At 36.4% G+C, this 20,412-nt stretch overlaps 2 protein-coding genes across 5 annotated transcripts in view; both read right to left on the bottom strand.

The window, feature by feature from the left end:
- The window catches only part of LOC142341654 (E3 ubiquitin-protein ligase RNF10-like), a 323,897-nt gene that overhangs the window by 183,188 nt on the left and 120,297 nt on the right, over positions 1 to 20,412 (bottom strand). The window lies entirely within an intron of this gene.
- Positions 1 to 20,412, bottom strand: part of LOC142341652 (uncharacterized) — a 64,502-nt gene that overhangs the window by 30,508 nt on the left and 13,582 nt on the right. For all 3 annotated transcript variants that reach the window (XM_075392766.1, XM_075392768.1, XM_075392767.1), the window contains 2 exons: positions 19,332 to 19,735; positions 13,304 to 13,611 (listed from right to left, as the gene is read on the bottom strand). In XM_075392766.1, coding sequence (XP_075248881.1) covers positions 13,304 to 13,611; positions 19,332 to 19,735 — 712 coding nt within the window. The remainder of the gene's footprint in view (positions 1 to 13,303; positions 13,612 to 19,331; positions 19,736 to 20,412) is intronic.

The following is a 20,412-nucleotide window of genomic DNA, read 5'->3' as shown; positions in this document are numbered from 1 at the left end:
TGCATTTTTCTTTAGTTTGTTGTGTATATTTTTAATTGTGAAGTGGTTTTTGCTTGTTATTTAGAGCTAGTCGTGAATGTGTGCCATGTTTCATGAAGAAGATGCCAGGCAAAGAGGTGCATTGCACTTTTTTCCGTGCGAATCTTCGCGCAAACGTGTGTGCGGAATTGGGGTAAGAGTTCTACAATGACATTTACGCTGAGTATGTGGACGAAGTGTCATTTAAAACTCCAAAGTGGCTTGGTGCGGCTGGTGTGAGGGCCGAAGTTGGTGGTCTGTGTGCTCTCAGTGCTCTGTACTACACATTAACTGGTCGGAAGTCAGGTATTTGTTGTATTTTATCGCAATTTTCAGTAGGTTTAGGACTCTGATTCACATTTAGTCAATTTATTGCAGACAAGAAGGTTCCCAAGCATAATGTTCGTGCTCTACGCTTGGCTATTGTGGCCAAGATGCGTTCGCCTGGGTTCTCTAAGCTTGTGAAGGACCAGTTAGGGTACTTTGTGTCGGAGTATGAGATTGCTGAGAAGGAAGACAATGGGTCATTGGCCGAGTTCTGGGTCAAGTTTCATTCAATACGTGATAATTCTGGTACGTGCATGTGTAGGTAGGTATAATCTGAGATTTTACTGTTTAGTTTGTCGGTATGGCATATTTCCTCGGATGCAATGTCAATATCTATTGGCAGCATAATGCGGAAATGGGGGGCGGCTGGGTATGTTACCGGCATTCTATCAATGCTAAGACCACCGCTCCTGCTGTACTGATCCAATGCATCGGGAAATTCATCGAAAATGAGTATCGGTACCATTGTGAGCCAATTGTGGACTTTCCAAAGTGAGTTTTTAACTTCTTTTTTGTGCAGAAATCATCGAGTTTTTGTGCAATTTCTAGACATTTTGTTCATTATTATAGCATTTAAACAGGTTGGATGATGCTGAGCGGTACGTGACTCGTTCTACTAGGACAAGGGGTCAGGCCGGTCAGAGTGCTAGTGGTGGAGGTACCGTGGCTGAGGATAGCGCAGATGAGGATTGACTAGTGTCGGTGCAATTGTATTCATCATGTAGATTAGTTTCATCTATAGGTGAGTTTTTACTTATTATTTAACAATTGTAGCTTTGATAATTGGTCTTTACTGTTGGGCCTAGAATCTGTAGTGTGTGTCAGCATGTGGTAACATTTTAATTGCGGTGTGTGACTTTATAATGATATATTTGTGAAAGTGCAAAGTTGGTGACCTAACGACTTTTTTGATTTTTGAGCATTAACTTTACTTTACTTGTGAAATACTGCTAATAAACTGGTTCTAATGGTTCTAGGTACTTGTCCTGGTTGTTAGCAGCATTTGTGTGTAATTTGAACTGGTTTGGAAGAGTATTTGGTACTAATTTTAACATGTAATTTTTTCGTAATTTATGTCATTTCTCCACATCAAGACTGGTGTTGCATATATGTGAATTTTTCAATTTTTATTGAACTTTGGGCAAATTTTTTGGCTCGGCCTACTCGGTAGACATCGGTGGGGAACAACTATGCTATAAATTCAGGTTTTTAGGCACTTTTTGGTCAACTTTTTTATTCATGTTTGAGAAAACGAAAAATGCAAAAATTCGGGGGCCCCAGCGTCACTCAATTTTTGAAATTGCTCCAATCGGGCTCAAAATTGGCAGGTCGCTTCTGTAGCTCAAAAAACGCTGCAGCGCAAAAATTTGACGCAATTTGAGCATTTTTCGCAAAGTTATGACTGTTTTCATGATCTGAACCTGGCTATTTTTGAATCTTCAAATTTCGGTCTGAATAGGTCGACACTGTTCATACATTATCGATATTGGATGGTTAAAATGGTACTGCCTGTGCTTGGTACTAAAGTTTATTACTGAATTAAAGGGTTTGAAGGTATTTATCGGGTCAGAACATTGATTTTTAGGTCCAAAATGCTAATTTTCAGACATGATTTTTCCACTAATTGATCTTCTTCGAGACATGTGTCGGTCTGGTTATCTCTAGTGGCCTAAATCAGGTGCTAACTGTTAGTACTAATATCTGTGGCTATCAGAGTAACATTTTGGTAGCTTTGAAGTTGGTTAACTCGTGTTCTGTGCCAGTTTTTCTGTGAAATTTACTGGATTTTTACTTGTGAAGCATCATGTTTGGTGAATAAGTTGACATAGATTGAAGATATTAGATTTTCGACAGTATTTGTGGGTCATACCAGTGAATAATATGTTGGTGGCAGCAATTGGTGCAGTTTGGTGCATGATTTGACTTTATTATGTGGAGTTTTTCACTTTATAATTTTGGGCTAAATTGGATCAAATATGTGCAATTTTCGATTTTTTCACTTTTTTCAACATTTATGAATTTCTGTGCAATTGTATGGCTTTATTGGGCTTGGAAAACTAATAGAGAGACTGAATATTGGATATGGGCTCATAAGTCGGCTATTTGGTACTATTTTTCTGGTCTAAATCTGGCTCTATTTTGGCGAATTTGAGAATGAGTTTGGTAGCCTTCAGTTTTTTGCTATTATTTCAACCTTTTACTTGAGAATTTTCAATGTTTTTAATATATGCGTGTAGAGCTTGAGCATACGGATGTTTTAAGCTAATAAAAACGGGTTTTCTATCAATATTTCGGATTTTATAAACTTGTTCGTAAATTTTCAAAAAAGTCTCCAAAATTGAGGGCCCCAGCCTCACTCAATTTTTAAAATGCTTCGATTGAGCTCAAAATTGGTGAATCGCTTTATCGGCTCAAAAGACCCTGCAGCGCAGAAATTTTGGCAGTTTCAACTATTTTTTCACGAGTCAACGTTTTTGCTGCAGTGAACCTGGGTTTTTTGAAAAGGCTCAGATAGGGCATAGGTTATTGGCTATGAGGCTATAAAAAACTTGTTCAAAATGATTGATATTTCTATGGTTGGACTGCTCATGAGTAAGGCTAACTGAATTAACAAAAAATTGTGCATATTCAGGTATTATGATGCATTTTTGATCAATTTTTTCGGAAATTACACTCAATTTTTTGTGATTTTCGTTACTTTGACTGTCTTTTCTCAGCTTGTATTGGCACCAGGGGGCTGGGAGTGCATATTCTGAGAGGTATAGGTGTGAGAGTGCTGATGGTATGGTTAATTGCTGTCAGAAGTTAATAATTTTGACTCTAGTGGGAAATAACTGAATTTTTTCTGATAAAAATTGTGGCAATTTCGGAGCTTATTTGGGTTTAAGTCTTCATGGTTGATACTAGGATGAGCTGGGACTGGTTTTTATGGTACGAGGCTAGTGGGGGGTTGTACTAGGGTTGTAGGGGGTATAGGTGGCTTTTATCGGGTCAGGTGGAGAATAAAATGACTAAATTTTTGAAGCGGTGGATTGAAGCAGAAGCGCAATTTTCGTTTTTTCGTCATTTTTCGACATATACTTGGCAATATTGGGTTTTTATGGTTGTTTGAGGTTGTACCATGCGGGTGGCAGCTGGGAGTGGCTGCTAGAAGCATTTGGGACAGTTTTTGGCATATTTATGGGGTATAATTTACGCTACATTTTAATCAATTTCAACGCATTTTGGTAGGGTTCGATATTTTTGTCATAAATCAACTTTTATTGACTTTTGACTAGATTTTTGGGTACTGGGATGTCAAGCGTGAGCAGTAGGATGATTTAGGGCTATAAAATGGTCAATTGGGGGTTTTTTGTAGGAGTTATTGAATTCGAGCTGATTCGAAAAATGCCAAAAATCGGGGGCTCCAACGTCAATCGATTTTTAAATTTCTCCAAATCGCTTCAAAATTTGCATGTCGGTTCCTCGGCTTGAAAAATGCTGCAGCGCAAAAGTTTGGAATGATCGGGGGCATTTTTCACAATTTTATGACTGTTTATCTAAGGTGAACCTAGGATTTTTGGAAAGGTCAATTTTAGGCTAAGTTTTTGGTACCTAGAACGCGTCGAATGGGGTCAATTATAGCTGGGATCGCTTCTACTGGATGAGGGCTTTTCAGAACAATAGGTTAATCCAGGCTCGGACAAATAGTTCTGGAGATATATCAAAATAACTAGGATTTAAGGTCGAAATTTTTCCAATTTTGGGCGATTTTTGGACTTTAAGGCTAAATTGCTCAGGCTTGTTGGGCTTTTGGGGCAAATAGGGGGTACTGCTAGATTGTACTGGGTCTGTACATGCTAATGGATGTAGATGGTTATTGGTAGAGGGTCGAAGACTTGACATATAAGCTCAAAAATGATGTTAAAATCTAATTTATCATAGCCACTGGCAAGTTTTGGAAGACTTAAGTGTGAAATTCCTGCATCTATTACTATTTCTCTCAGTTTATAGAGACTTGCTAATACAGATTCGTATGTGGGTTTGTGGTAGTACCTAAATTTGGTGACTAAACTGAAGATATAACGTTCGGAAATGGGGTCAAAGTAAATTAAAACTGAGCCAATATCAGGTGGATATCTAAGTCTAATTGCACTTGGGGCTGCTGGGTACCTAGGACTGCCTGATCTTCTAACTTGGTTGGTGAGGTAAAGGTTTGATCTGTCTTCATCGTGTAACCATATTTTTCTAGTTATTTTAAATTCTTGTACATTTTTCTTCTGTTGATAATCAGGTGATTTGAAAGCACTTTTCTCTGGTTGTCGTTTAGGGTGATAAGGTCAAGCTCTTAATTTTCTGTCAGTTAACGCAAATTGTTCTTCGCGTGTTTCTGGAGGCGATTCAATATCTAATGGTATTTTTGATGGCTGAGGTTGTTGAGCTGGTAAGAACATTTCATCATCTGATGAGGATGATACTAGAGGAACACGAACTTCTGGTTCTTGCTGTCCGATTTCGTCAGTAATTAACGGATTAACCGGTATTCTAGCTGTTTGTTCTGCATCTAGGTTTAGGTCAGCTAGGTTTTCGTCTGAACTACTATTTTCTTAAAATAAATTAGGAATTGCTTCGTCTGAACTTGAAGAATCAAACACCGGAAGATGTATTGGGGCTGTTCGTGGTCTAACTGCTGGTGCTACTACCCTTGGTGGGGCCGGGGGTGGTGCTGCTGGAGGTGCTGCTGCTGCTGGTCCTGCTAATGGTCCACCTAGGGGGACGTTTATGGTCACTCTGACTGGGTCTGGTTCGTGGCATATCAGATCCGGGATATGTTTATCAAATAGCTCCGGTTCCATGTGTTGTCTTCTCGATGGATCAGGTTGAAAGCTTACAGGGTTAACGACTTCAAGGTCTTCAGGAGTTTCACTCGGTTTAATTGGTTTCAATCTGATGCGATGAACACATTGTGTGTAATTCGTTTTTACTTTTCGAATGATGTAATTAGAGTCAGTAAGGACTTTTTCCAATTTATACAGCGGTAGCCAGTTCTGAACTTGAGAATCTATTACAGTTGATTGCTCTAGTAGCTTAGGATTCAAAAGTAAACAATGATTTCTCCGGAATCGGTTTTGCTGAGGCCTTTTGATCATAACTTTTTGTACTTCAAGTATGCAGTCGTCAGTTTTTCTTTGTTTTCCCCAAAACTTTTGCATCATGGCATCTTGCAGTTCATTTACAAAACCCGAATTTAATGCTACTGCATCCATTACTTTTCTGGAGAACCTAATGTCAAGGGGTTTTATAGGTTCTCTGCCATGGAATAAAGTTGAAGGACAACAATTTGTAGCTGAATGATATGATGTATTATGAATAATGTTGCCAGAGGAGCATATTTATGCCAGTCTTTCCATTGTTCCTCGGTATTGAGCTTCAATATTTGTTTCAGTGGTCCGTGAGAAAGCTCTACTGCTCCAATTGTCTGAGGGTGCTTTAGTGAGGCATGCTTTAGCTTTAATTCTAATACACTTGCTAATTCTGACATTAATTCTGAAGTAAAGTTTGTTCCTAAGTCACTAAGTATTGTTTGAGGAATGTAGCTGTGTTGGAAGAACACCTTTGCTAGTTCTCGGGCTACTGTGTCAGCATATCCATTTGTTAATGGGACTGCAAATAGATACTTTGTAAATACATCTAATCCACTCAAAACATACTTAAATTGCGAGGACTTTAGGGGGCCTTCTAAATCAATTTGCAGCATATCTCCTGGATATGATTGTAGTGAACTGACTGGTTGCAATTTTGATGTAATGTGGCTTTTTGGTACTCTGTTAAGTTGAAGACAAGTGAGGCAGTTTTTAATGAAACTAATGAAATGTTCGGTGAAACCTGGGTAATAGAACCGCTTTCTAAATTCTTGAATTGTTGCTTTGCTGCCTAAATGACCTTTTCTCTTTCCACAAATGCTTAGGTACACAGAATTGTTTATGAAGTACTTTTCCATTATCATCATAAAAATTCCGGTAAAAGACATTCCCTTCAAGAATTAATCTGTTGAAATGTTTGTGATACTTTTTTAAGTTGGTTGTCGCATATTTTAAATCTGGTTGTTGACTATTTTGTTGAATCCAGCTTATTACTGTTCTAATGTTTGCATCTTTTTGCTGCTCCTCTGCTAAATTGAGACTAATTAAGTTGTCTGTAAGATCTGGGAATTCATCTAATGGATTTGGGTACTCAATTGAATTTATTTCTGTTTTTCTTTTTAGTTTAAATAGCCCTTGAATTTCTGTTACTGGTAAGTTACTTTGACGTTTTTTGTATTCTTCATAAAGCCCAATCTTTTTAAGAGCATTAAGTGCATCTCCATTTAGCTCATCAGCATTAATTTCAGTGTCTAGTAGTACATTTAGTTCAACATCAGGGTTTTGTGCTTCTGTATCGATTTCAATTTCTCTGACAGGAATTCTATCTGTTAACTTTCAAGACATTGTTGCTTTTTTATCTTTCTCCATTCGGGAGAGAAAATTACTATGTTAAAGGCAAGTATTCTATCTAGACAATTCCAAAGAGATGGCGGTATTACTTTTGATTGAAAGAATTGTGTGAGGCTTTTGTTGTCAGTGAGTATAATTACTTGTTTACGTGATCCACAATTGTAGTGCGAAAAGTAATCCAGTGCATAGTACAAGGCTAGGAACTCTTTGTAAAAAATTGAAAACTTTAATTGCGTTGCATTAAACAAATGCGATCCAAACGATACGGGAGCGTATGTTTTCTTTCTTTCCTGTTTCATTTACGTAGTCTTCCACCATTAGTACAAAGCCTGCACCGTGGTAACTAGCGTCACAAAGAATTACATACTGTACGCCTGGTTTTGGCAATCGCAATGTTACATTCGTTGCTTCCATTAGATCCTTCTTTATTACTTCTAATGCTTTTACGTGTTCTTCAGTAGTTTCTATCACTGCATCCTTCTTCAGGAGCTTGTAAAATGACATTAGTTTCTCACCTAGATAAGGTATGTAATTACGGAAGAATTGAGTGAAGCCGATTAAACGCTTTACTTGTTTTTGTCGTTTTTGGCATTTTGAATTTATCAAGAAATTTCGTTATTTTTGCTTTTTCTGGTGATATTCCTTCTGCACTGATAATATTTCCGAGGAATTTCATTGTATCTGTTGCTATTTCACACTTTTTGGGCGACAGTTTCAGTCCGGATTGACGTATACAGATAAATATTTCTCGCAAAGAGGGTACCAATTGTTCAAAATTTGTTACTGCATTTCCGATATCATCCATAAACTGGGTACAATTCCCTGAAGCTAGGCATGGGTCCAAGTAATGTCTAATAAAGGAACTAAATCCTGTTACTGACTTATTCAATCCTTGTGCAAGACATTTATAAGCATAAGTTCTCGAAGCAAAGTTAGATGCTAGCAGTTGCACTGATACATCGTCTGCCATTTGCACGCAGTGATATGCTTGAGAACAGTCAAGTTTTGTGAACAGTTTTTTCCCGGCAAAGTAGTTTATTGCGTCACTCATGTTTGAAATCGGGAAATTTGTATTCACGTAATCGTTTTTCAACAAATGGTTTACTTTTCTCAAGTCAATTAATAGTCTAAGTCTTCCTGAGTTCTTTCGTTGTGCAAAAAGGGGACTACTATATCTTGATTGCGACAACGTTGTTATCAATCCGTCAATCCGTAGTAATGCATTAGTGCTAGTTCTACTTGTAGCTCATTTCTTAGATGGACAGGCGTTGGAGGTCCTTGTTCATAGATTGGTAAGCTTCTTTCTGGAGTTAACTTTATTTTCAATTCTGTATTATATCCGACGTCAAATCTGTGTTTTGCAAAAATGTCACTGAATTTAACTAGTAGTTCACCTACCACTGCTTTTTGCTCATCGTTAAGCGCCAATTATTCCCATAAAAATTTGCTCAAAAGGTTATTTTGTCCTGATAATTACCCTTTGGGTCTAATTTCTCCATTTCTTGCAGTTTTAACAATTGCTCAAATATTTCTCTCTGCAATGGCGACAAATTTGTCGGATCAGGACACGTTTCAGGCGTTGAGAACCACTATTTTTCATATTCTGGAGCTGGTTTTGCTGGTTGAAATTTTCTTTTCGGGGTATCTGTAACTTGGATTAATTGATTTATTTCTGTTAAATAATTTTCACTCATTTTCGCAACATTTATTAATTGTGGGTCTACTTCTAACAACTTTTCAAGAATGAGAATTTGGCTATTTCTTCGCCTTTATTTATAGTAATTGGGTGGTCAGTAATGTTCAGGACGTAGACGTACAGAATATTATTTTCAGCAACTTTACTTAAAGAGGACGTTAATATTACTTCGCTATCTTTTTCGAAGGTTTCATTCGGAATTATTACCCCACAAAGATCAGTGAATGATTCTAGTTTGTCGTAAAGCTTACATTCTAATACTGCTTGTTGATTTGGTTGTAAGACTTGCTTTTTCTGTGCATAAACTTACGTTTTACGTTTTTACGTTTTACTACTCTTCTGGGTTGCTTTTCTGGCTTTATTTCATTTATTTGCAGAGTTTGATCAGGGAATTTAATGTAACTTTGTCCTTGGCAGATGCTAACTTTATGTTTAACGAAGAATAGGTTTCCCAATATTACAGGAGTTGTGACAATTAAAATAAGGAAATCTTCTGTGAATGTTTGTGTGCCCAATTTAAATGTAACTTTAATTGCTATGTCAATTTTAACTATATTTTCGTTTGCCATTTTTACTTTATCTAGATCAGGCTTTTCTATTTCTGTTATTGAATTGATATTTGTATTAATAAGTTCCTTGTAAAACTCGCGGCTTATCACGTTTGCAAATGCTCCTGTATCAATTAGTGCGCGTCTTTCTAATTCTCCATTAAATTTAACTTTAACATAGGATAATGTTCTGCCTAAAAGCGGGACAATACTGAATAATTGCTGAACATGTGTTACTGGCTTTGGTGCGGATTGAGGTACTTGTGTTGAGAGTTGCAAAGATTTATTCACTTTATTTTTATTACTATTTCTTTTGCGTTTTCTACGCTTTTTGTTACTTTCTTTATAAACTGGTTCTATTACTTTATCTAAATTAGGACTGAACGTGCTTTCCTTATAATAATTAACTGAGTTTTTATAATTTTTATTTTGTTTTTTAAAGTTGGGTGGCTTTATTAGTTTTTTGTTGATTAAATGAGGAAATTCATACCTCTCATATTTCTATTTTGAGGAATACTTGCACGATTAAACTGATTTGCTTGTTGACTACCATATCGGTTTTGTGCTGGCGCTGGGCTATCATAAACTATTCCCTGTCGGAGAAGATTTGCAGGGGTATTTTTAGTAGGGAACCAATAAACTGGTCTATCAACATAAGCTGGATGGACAAATGGGGGGCTATTTGAAGGTTCAGTCCAAAAATTCCGAGTTTGTGGCTGTTCATTATGATAAAATGGTCTAGGGGCATTAAATTGCGGTCTAAACTCTCGGTAATTATTAGCGTGGGGGCATACTGTTGCTGGGGCCGATAGTTTTGCTGAGCTGGACGATAATTAGGCTGATATTGAGGGTAATTTGGTCGATAATTTTGATATTGAGGTCGGAAATTTTGTCTATAACTTTGTCTGTAGACTTGTTGAGGGTAATGTGGTGTGAATATGTTTACTGGGCCTTGTTCTGGTGGCTCATTTTTAGGTGCTACTTTCTGTTCAAGTTTCTTCTCAAGTTGTTTTTGGTTATTTGTAATAACAGTTATTGCTTTTAACTTTTTATCTGTTTGATTCGGTTATTTCATTAAATCCATCATCAAAGTACTCTTCTCTGTTACACATCTCCCTTATTGCAATCTGTTGGCTAGCTAAGGTGCAACATTGATCGATTGTATCTGTGTCTGGCCTTTCTAAGAGCTTAGGCTTAAGCCAGTTCGGCATAGACTTAATGAAGAAGCGCTTTATTTGCTCGTTTTTTTCGATTTTCTGACATCTGAAGGGCAGAATCTCTTGCTGCTGTCTCTCTTTCAAATCTACGAGCCTCAGCATCACCTCCTCCTGCTGCCGCTACTACTATTTCGGGTGCTGGATATGCTTTATTGGCTTCTGTTCTCAACTTTACTAAGAAATTTTTTACTGTATCAGTTTTTGGGTTGAAATTTTGGTTCTCCAAACTTATTATTCTGATCTCTCTCAAGTCGTCTTGTGTGAATCTGTTTCTTAGAGCTGTTATGATATCCGCAAAAACTAGTCTGGTGGCCTCTGGTAGGGTTAGAAAGTATCTTAAAGCATCTCCTTTTAAATGTAACTGCAGAAAATTCACTTGTTGCGCGGCTGCGATTGCTGCAACTCCGATTGCACCTGTTATTGACTGTTCAAATTCGTTGAAATTGTCCGTTTCTGATCCAGAGAAGGGTGTGATGTTAATTTGCGCGTGTGCCATTTCGTTTTTCACCCGTTTAGATTATATACTTATCGTTCAATCAGTCTTATTTTCGTTCTAAAGTATTAAATAGCACACTTAACTTAACTTAATGGAGAGATTAAGGGGTCTTAAGAGAAGAAAACAGTTAAATGAATAGCACAAAAATATCAGAAAAGAAACTACTGAAACCATTCGTTTAGAAAATAATAAAGAAGGACTGCTTATAAGCCTATTCCTAAAGCTCCGGTCGAATCGTCAGACTTATATCGTTGAAGCCGTATGGGCCGCCGAAGTCTCACCTCTAAAGAGTGCCCCTTAGTCTAGGAAAATTCGTGGGGACCACGACCGCACAGGCCTTGTGGAAGCTGAACTCAAATAGGCAACAGCATAATGACCGAAGTCACTGTTTGATTCATTAACCTCCGGAGCTGGGTGGGGAAATTAAATATAATTGTTTTATTATTCTTTTTAAGTTTTAGTTTTTCCCTCTTTTAGTTAATGTTTAAGTGATGGTTTCAGTAATTTCAACAAAAATGTTGAGATGTTTCAACAAAAATGGGGGAAGCGCGACAATTATTAATAACGGGGAGAATTTGTTCTTTATAAATTGACATAAATAAAGCACCAAAAATGAATTTCATTAAATTATTTACTCACAATATCCTCGTTTGCAAATACCCTGTGTTGTTTTTGTCCGTTGTGGCGGCTGTGGTTGAGTTTGTTCCAGTTATTGTCCAATCAAGCACTTTTGAATTATTGTTGCATTTTGTCCACAAAGACACAAACACAGTTTCCACCTATTCTTTCCTTTGTTACTGCTTTCTGAATTATCGTCTCTCTCGGAAAGGAAGTCCTGGAAGCTGGTCTGGATGATTGGAGGCTCTTAAGATAATGAAGAAATAGCAAAAGAGGAAAATGTCGGAAGAAAGAAGGAAAATGTCGAATTTATCAAAGAATTAATCAGAGTTTCGGTTCGTTAAACTGGAAAACAGTTAATAACTCCTGTCACCATGTTACGCACTGATTTTTAGAGAATGAATCTACTGTGTTATTGAGGTAAATTTGAGAGATAACTTGGAACAATTATTGTCATTTTCAAGGGCTTATTTTGATGTTTCACAGTGCGATTTTTAGCTGATATATTTTTAATGAAATTAGCTAGTAACAGCCTTTTACTGAGCGGTTCGGATGCATGATATATCCACTAGTTTGCCTTGTATTTTAGAGCTTTGTTAGTCTCAATTTCTACTCTAACAAAGTCTGTCAAACTTAGAAGTTTTCAAGAGAAATTCCAGTTCAATCTTTAATTATTACAGCAAAGAAATAATCAATAATTATTAGCAAGAAGTTCGCAAGTTATATCAAGTTTTCAAAGATGTTAATCAACTGATTGTCAGGTTGGTTCTCCGGTGTTCTGGTGATCTTAAGTTCCACAGGGCTGTACCTTGAGTTGTATTGGTCCTTCGCAAATATTTACTGATCTATAAGTTGGACAATTTCCGGCTTTTGTACGTCTCTTGATGTTTGTTAAGTACATATACAAGTTCCGTATTAGCACCTACTTTATCAGAATAATTACTTCACCAAGTACATAATCTCTCATGAAGTTATTTACTAACTATGCGAATTTATCTTCAAGAAACTCAAAAAAGTAAATATTGAGGCTTTTAGGCACTTGATATGTTTGCTAGTAAAACTGTCACTCTGCGGTTGTTTTTTGTAAACATAAACAAATTTGAGGTTACAAGCCTAGATGGAAATACTGGCTATATATGGCCTTGAAACTAAATGAATATGAACTAGATTAAAGCACTTATTTATGGATATTTAAAGGAAAATAATCACGTAACTATGAGGGACGAAATAGGGGCGTGACACTGCTCCAATTTGACTTCAAAAATCATGAAAATGTTTGAACAGATCTTAAAAAAAGGACAGCGCCCCAATACAATTGAAATTCTTTGAATTGTAAAAAAAGGAGAGCGCCTAAAAATAGTCGTTTGAGAGGCTGACGGCGGCCATTAACAATCCCAGTGAAGTCGGAAAAGACAACTCGCTTAAGTATATAAGCTACGCTCTCAGTTAAAGAAATGATTTAATCCACAAAATTTTTTGTTTTTCTCTATTTTCTTCTCAAATGGAAAACTAGTAAAATTTAGATCTTTGTTCTTCCGTTCTTCAATTACAGAGCAAATTAAAGCAACAATTTTGGAACAGCATTCCAATTCTAATCACCGAAAATCTTATTGCTATCTATTGATTTCAACAATTTTCCGAATCTTGTTATATTGACCGATAATTTGTCCCCAATCATTGGGTGAAATAATGAGCAAACGGTGCAAATCATAGGCGAAAAATCTTAGCTTAGCATTGTGGATGATCAACGCATTGCTGTTATGGACACTGATTGTGTGAGAAAGAAAATTGGGTAACATTTGAAATTAATAACTTATAATCGCTACCACAAAAGAAAACAGCGACGAAAAGTAAAACAGTAGCGCCTCTAGATGCCGGGCCAAATTACCCCAAATGTGGTTGATCTTAACCTGAACGTCGACAAACACCAAAGTAGAGTTGAAGAGACCCATGAAGAGAACCTCCTCGTAATGCGGGTGCCAGGTTAAAGACCTCACACTTTCTTCTACGCTGTACATTCCGTGCACATTGTGATTACACTTCATAACTGAGGACTTGTCTATGTTCACGAGAGAGCTGGATCCCTCCAAATTTTGTCTCTCCAGATTTGACACCACAATTTGCCCCGAGAAGTCACCGGCTGCTACGTACTTTTCGTTGGACGCACAACCAATACACGTTATACTGAACAAGCAACGACGGTCTAATGTGCCGAACTCTGAAAAAAGGTTCAAGAAAAATAGATTGGCATATAAATATGTTGCGAACCGTTGACACTTTGTGAACCGTTGAGTAATTGACTGTTTTTACCGAACCGAAAAATATGTTGAAATTTTTTCATTTAACCACTGGAAACAAAATGTTAACAAGCATACGTACAAAACTTAGGTTCTTAGACTCGAAAGTTCCTGAACAGCAAACAAAGAAACAGGAATAACTTCTGCATTGAAATAAAAATTGAAATAAAAATATGCCAACATGATGCAAGAACCAATGGTTATTCATTAATTAAACGTCAACTTCGGCTGATAAAATTTCTACAGACAAAATCAGAACTGATAATTGACGAATTATAAAATCATAGTCAAGATTGCCGAAATAAAGTCAAAAAGAATTGCGGACCGCGGAAAATAGATAAAGATATTGAACTGCGTTGATGCTGTCGCTGGCGTGATCTTTAATAAAACAATCATTTTTCAAATATTTTGTTCATTTTTCGGAGTGTTTACTACATTTTAGTTGCCATGCTTTATTAATAACGCCCTTCATTATGCATGAGTCCTCTATTGACCTTGGAAAGGTTTAAAGTAAACTGAACGCACCTTCATATTGTTGTTCATAATAAGTCTTTATAGAATGAGGTGTCATTTATAAACATAGCCGGCAGATTGCCGGAAAAAAGCCGCGATAGACGCTTGTGGCGTTACATGAATTGAAACAACTATAGAAATAAAATAGACAGATCGACCACCAGTCCTTTAATAGACCACTAGACTTTTTGGGTTAGCTTCCGACTGTCATTTTTATGAGACACATAAGCTCTATAAGGAGAAAGCCCTAATAGGGCTTTTCAAAATTAGGATCTTTTCCGTTTGTGCCCCCCTCAGCTTAGTGGGCGCATATTATTTGCACCCCCCAGATGCACGTGCAATATTTGGCGGGGGCACAAACCGAAGAGATCCCAAAATTAATATTCGAAATCAAAAACTCAAGACTCTAATATTCAAGAATTAGGGCATATGTTTGGCACTACTTAGATGCACACTATTGACCTTTAATAAGTAAATGTTCATAAAATTTAAAGTTTCATAAGTGATTCTCAGAAGTCATTTTTTTTGAGTGAGGTAAGTCATTGAAAAAGTCAATTCCAAGAAGTCACGGTAAGACGAAACAAAAATCTGTTAGACGAAGTAAAAAAACATAGCAGAAAAAGTCCTGACGTACAATTCAAAGAATTTTCATTGACTAAACAGAAAACTAGACCTAGAACGGACTATGAATGGATTGGAAAAACCATTCAGAAAAAAAAGGATCCAAAAAAAAACGAAAAACAGTAAAAATCAAAGTCAAATTGCCGCATGTGAACAAAAAACCACTACCGAGAAAGCGAATTTTTGTTCAAACACCGTTTTCTCACTCTACTTTAAATTTGGAGCGAAAAAAATTACGCCACAAAAACCACTCGCTTTTTCGCTCCACTTCCTGTTTCTGCGTGACCAAAAACACTACTCCAATTTGACTTCAAAAATCATGAAAATGTGTGAAAAGAGAGCGCCCCAATACAATTCAAATTCTTTGAATTGTAAAAAACATAGCAGTACAAGTCCTGGCGTACACTTCAAAGAATTTTCATTAACTAAACAAAAAACTAGACCTAGAGCAGACAATGAGTAAATTGGGAAAACCAATTCTAAAAAATCAGGTCTAAAAATTTAAAAAAAAAACAGAAAACCAATGTCAAAATGACGCATGTGAACAAAAACCACTAGCGAGAAATGGAAACTTGGTTCAAAAAAAAATAGATCTAGAATGAACTATGAATGGATTGGGAAAAACGATTTAAAATAAATCCGATCCAAAAACTCGAAAAAACAGTAAAAATCAAAGTGAAACTGACGCATGTGAACAAAAAATCACTAGTGAGAAAGCGAATTTTTGTTCAAACACCGTTTCCTCACTCTGTTTTAAAATTAGAGCGAAAAAATTTCACACCGCAAAACCACTCACTTTTTCGCTCCATTTTCTGTTTCGGCGTACCCAAAATCACTACTCCAATTTGACTTCAAAAATCATGAAAATGTGTGAACAGATCTTAAAAAAAGACAGCGCCCCAATACAATTCAAATTCTTTGAATTGTGAAAAAAATTAGGAGCGCTATAATAGCCTCCTAGAATTGAGGACGCGGCTATTAATAATAATAATTTGTTCCTGCGTAATCGCAGCGGAACAGCATTAGGCCACAGTGGCCTGTTCTCAGCTGCCTTTTTCTTATTATTCCCCACATTTCAGACTGTTCTTTTTATGAGCATCATTGCTCTTTTTTTGGTGACGATGGCCACTTTTTTTTTGCGTCTAAAACTTTCACGTGGTACCATCATTGCAGCCAACATTGATCAGGCCATGGTCAACCTGAAGCTATGGTTAAGTAAGAGCTCATCGTTTACACGGACAGCTTCAGGGAGGCAGGGGATTGAACTCTCAATCATTGTCGTGTGAATCTCACACCTTACCCCTCGGCTATTTATGTTACAGATAAATTGGTCTTGAAATTCAGCTTAAACGCACAGCTATTGAATTGAACAAAAGAGGTCACTTACATAAAAGCAGCTACGGAGTGGCATGAAGAGGTAAACAAAATTGCTGTTTGGAGGTTTGCGTCGTGAAGAAACGCAAAAAATAAGCGTCAGACGACGAAACAAAAACATAGCCGGAAGACTTTCAAAAAACCGGACAATTGACGGGAAACACTGATATAGAAATCCTGGAAAAAATGTTACGTTCTAAACTATGATGAATACTTAACATTAACATCAGATTTAAAATCTATCAACCGTTAACATAAGCAAAATAAGAAATTTCATATATTCTTCCAAGTTCTCTATTTTTCGTGACCCCAAAACAATTATTCTCAGAGCACCAACTGACACGATTCTCATCCACCTTGACTTGATACATGATGGAAGTTTTTTAAAAAAATAAATGCCGAGACAACCGCAGAAAAAGGATGGAGACAAAAACAAAAAAAAATCCGTTTAAAAAAACAATAAGCTGCAGAGTCAAATTGATCTCTCTCGAACATTTTTCATAACCTTTTCAAACCAAGTTCAAATCAATGATTCGAATCTACACAAATGTTAGGTTCAAATCTATACAAACAACAATAAACAACGAAAAACAGAATCAGACCAGAAAATTAATCGTCTCAAACATGATCATTCAATTCATTGAAAAAGTGAACTATAATCGTTCAAGTTACTAATGTTAACAAACCTGGCATAAGCATGGTCCCATGAAGCTAACTGCACAAAATGAAGTAAAACTATCGATAATCTAAAGAAATAGGACGATAACTTAAAAAAAAGTAGACACAAAGTGACTATGGATGTATAAAAAACTGTCAACTGTGGTCAAAACTACTCGTAGAGTGCCATAAAATGAGAAAGAAAAGAGTAACTGCTAAAATAACACCAAAAACAACAAAATGACAAAAACAGCTAATTCCAGTATTCGAAATGTTCAAAACGGTCCCCAATTGCATATTTACTTTTTAACATACTTTATATGAACACTTTAACGGAAACAGTCAGTTAAAATTAACAACTTCTTTTTTGAATGTCTTTTCTCTCCTCTCAATAATGAAGGAACAAATATTTGAACAGCTTGACGCAAACGCCTTTTCACCTGCAGCATTGATTTTAACATCCAGTCTCACTGACACTTAACGCATTCAGAAAATAGTCTCATCATAATTACCCCTCGGTTCGTAAAATCAACAATATCACCAAAATAGTTACACTCGGCTTACAGCTATAACTTGTTTAAGTAGCAAATTATCTGAGCAAATTGTTTTTAACCTAGGGCTTTTAAAGGTTCAGTTGATTTTCCGAGTGTCGAGAAATTTGAGGTAACACGTAAATACGAGAAAAAAAAGTTATTGTCATTTATTGATTTGCTCGATACCACCAAGTGTGATCAGTGAACTAACAGTTATTTTATGGAATCTAAAAGCGTAGATCTGCAATTTTCTTCAAATGAGGCCGATAAAATGAAGTATTTAACACCAAAAATTGAAGATTGTTCATGTAACGCCAATTTTTCGAAATAGAAGAATTACTCTGTCGTCCGATTTCTATCCCCTAATGTTTGCTTAATTCTTAAGCACTTTTTTTGGGGGGGGGTTGAAAAAGGGATGGGCGTGGAATGAGGGGCGTCTAAACCGCAAAAAACTACCCCTCACATGATTTTTTGTCTTCTCAGGCAGCTTTGATATCTAATAACCGAACTGATAAGCGACTCAATGCCCTCTGGGCTTCATCCCGTTTTCGAAGACCAAAAGTCAAATAATCAGATATAAAAACTAATCTAATCAGATAGAAAACCGTTAGTTACGAAAAAATCTCGAAGAAAGATCAAGAGTCAACATGACTAACATAATTGATAAAAATTTTGTTTCAGAACAATAAAAAAAAAAGCGTTAAGGTCAGAAAACTCGATATCAACTTTGGTCATTCGGAATTCAGCATGAAACCCCGACAACTATTTTTGACTTCAAATCGTCCAGCAAAGCCAAACATAGCCGTCAGATTGCCGAAAAATAGCCGCGATAGACGCTTGTGGCCTACCATGAATTGAAACAACTAAAGAAATAAGATTGACAGATCGACCACCAGCTTTTTAATACACCACTAGACATTTTGGGTTAGATTCGGACTGTCATTTTTTATGAGACACAGTTAATCTACATAGAAAAAACCCTAATGGAGCTTTTTCAAAATTAATATTTGATATTAAAACTCAAGACTCTATTACTCAGAAATCAGGGCATATAAATTTGGCACTACTTAGATGCACACTATTGACCTTTAATTAGTAAATGTTCATTAAAATTAAAGTTCCATAAGTGAGTTCAGAAGTCATTTTTTTAGTGAGGTAAGTCACGCCATTGACCTCAAAGCAGAAATGATGTCACAAACACACATTTTAACTGCAAAGCGGTAGAAGTCACTGAATTCAATGAAAAAGTCAATTCCAAGAATTCAGGGTAAGATGAAATAAAAATCTGTTAGACGAAGTAAAAAAACATAGCAGGACAAGTCCTGACGTATAATTCCAAGTATTTTCACTGACTAAACAAAAACTATGAGTGAATTGGGAAAATCATTTCTAAAAAAATCAGGTCCAAAAATTTAAAAAAAAAACAGAAAATCAATGTCAAAATGCCGCATGTGAACAAAAACCACTAGCGAGAAATGAAAATTTGGTTCGAACAAAAAACTAGGCCTAGGATGAGCTATGAATGGATTGAAAAAACCATTTAGAAAAAATCCGATCCACAAAATCGAAAAAAGCAGTAAAAATCAAAGTGAAATGGCCGGACGTGAACAAAAAAAAACACTAGCGAGAAAGCTAATTTTTGTTTAAACACCGTTTTCTCACTCTACTTTAAAATAAGAGCGAAAAAAATCACGCCGCAAATCGTTTTCGCTCCATTTCCTGTTTCGGCGTGACCAAAAATCACTACTCCAATTTGACTTCAAAAATCATGAAAATGTGTGAACAGATCTTAAAAAAAGGACAGCGCCCCAATACAATTCTAATTCTTTGAATTGTAAAAAAAATAGGAGCGCAATAATAGCCCCCTGCAATTGCTGACGCGGCTATTAACAAACAAAAGGACTCTCATGATACTTAATAAAAAAAGTAACGAGCAAGCTCACCCGAAGATTGGCTTTTTTCAATTTTGGATACCACGATCTCGTATTGTGTAAACACAATAACGAATTCTGGAGCAATCTGAATAATAGCCACATATAGGTCCCCGACGTCTTTGGAAACCGACATAAACGACACTCCACTTTTCTCGTACTCAGTCCAGTTGATAAAACCATTTTGTGCGTTCTTACTTCGTATTTCCTGCTTTGTAGGCAGCTCAACTTCAAATTCACATCTATCAGCAATGAAAATGTCACGAATATTGATTGACATTAGAACTCCAGGATAAACCATCAATCTCATGTTAGTGTTGCATAGCACTGGAGAGCAATTTCCCAAATTAATCCACGAGATTGTTCCCAAGAGAACTCTATTAGCCATACATACGACAGACACCTTCTTCGACGCCCTGGAATGAAGCATTAAAAATATTCTAAAAATCACCGAAACGGATTTTTAAAATATTTAAAAACTCAAACATTTACATTTACTTAAAGAATACTCAAAATCAAAGATTATATCAGAAACTCATTTATATTTCTGGATCTTTTCCGTTTATGTTATTTCCCCATCTTAGTAGTCGGCGCATATTATTTGCACCCCCAAAGGCAGGTACCCAATCTTAAAATAATGATTAAATATGTAACGCTACTTGCTCTGTATATGGGGTGCATGATGTACTGGGGGTGGGGGCACAACGGAAAAGATCCGATTTTTTATACAATAAGAATTAAATTCAGAGACTCTTAGTTTGATACAATCGTGGTTGATCAACCATACCAGGCAGATTGCTGGAAAATGGCCACAATTGGTTGGAATTAAAATAAGCGAATAAAAATGGATTGTACGAAAAATTTTGATTGCACCTTGTAGTCAGACATACTCTTGTTTCTTAATGAGACGACACAGGTTGGCAATGTTAAAAGTAAACATTTTAATATTGGTTTATCCCGGTTCTATTTTTGACTTCATTTATCGTTCAATTTAGATTGCTCCGCTGTTTGAAAGCACTTTCAGCACGATGAGAGAAGAGTGAAATTAGCCTAAAAAAAATCAAAAAGACTGAGTAAAATGTCAAAAAAATCA

This window comes from Convolutriloba macropyga, chromosome 6 (assembly GCF_964194025.1).
Source record: "Convolutriloba macropyga chromosome 6, txConMacr16.3, whole genome shotgun sequence".
NCBI lineage: Eukaryota > Metazoa > Xenacoelomorpha > Acoela > Convolutidae > Convolutriloba > Convolutriloba macropyga.
This window is presented reverse-complemented; position numbering and strand designations above follow the sequence as displayed.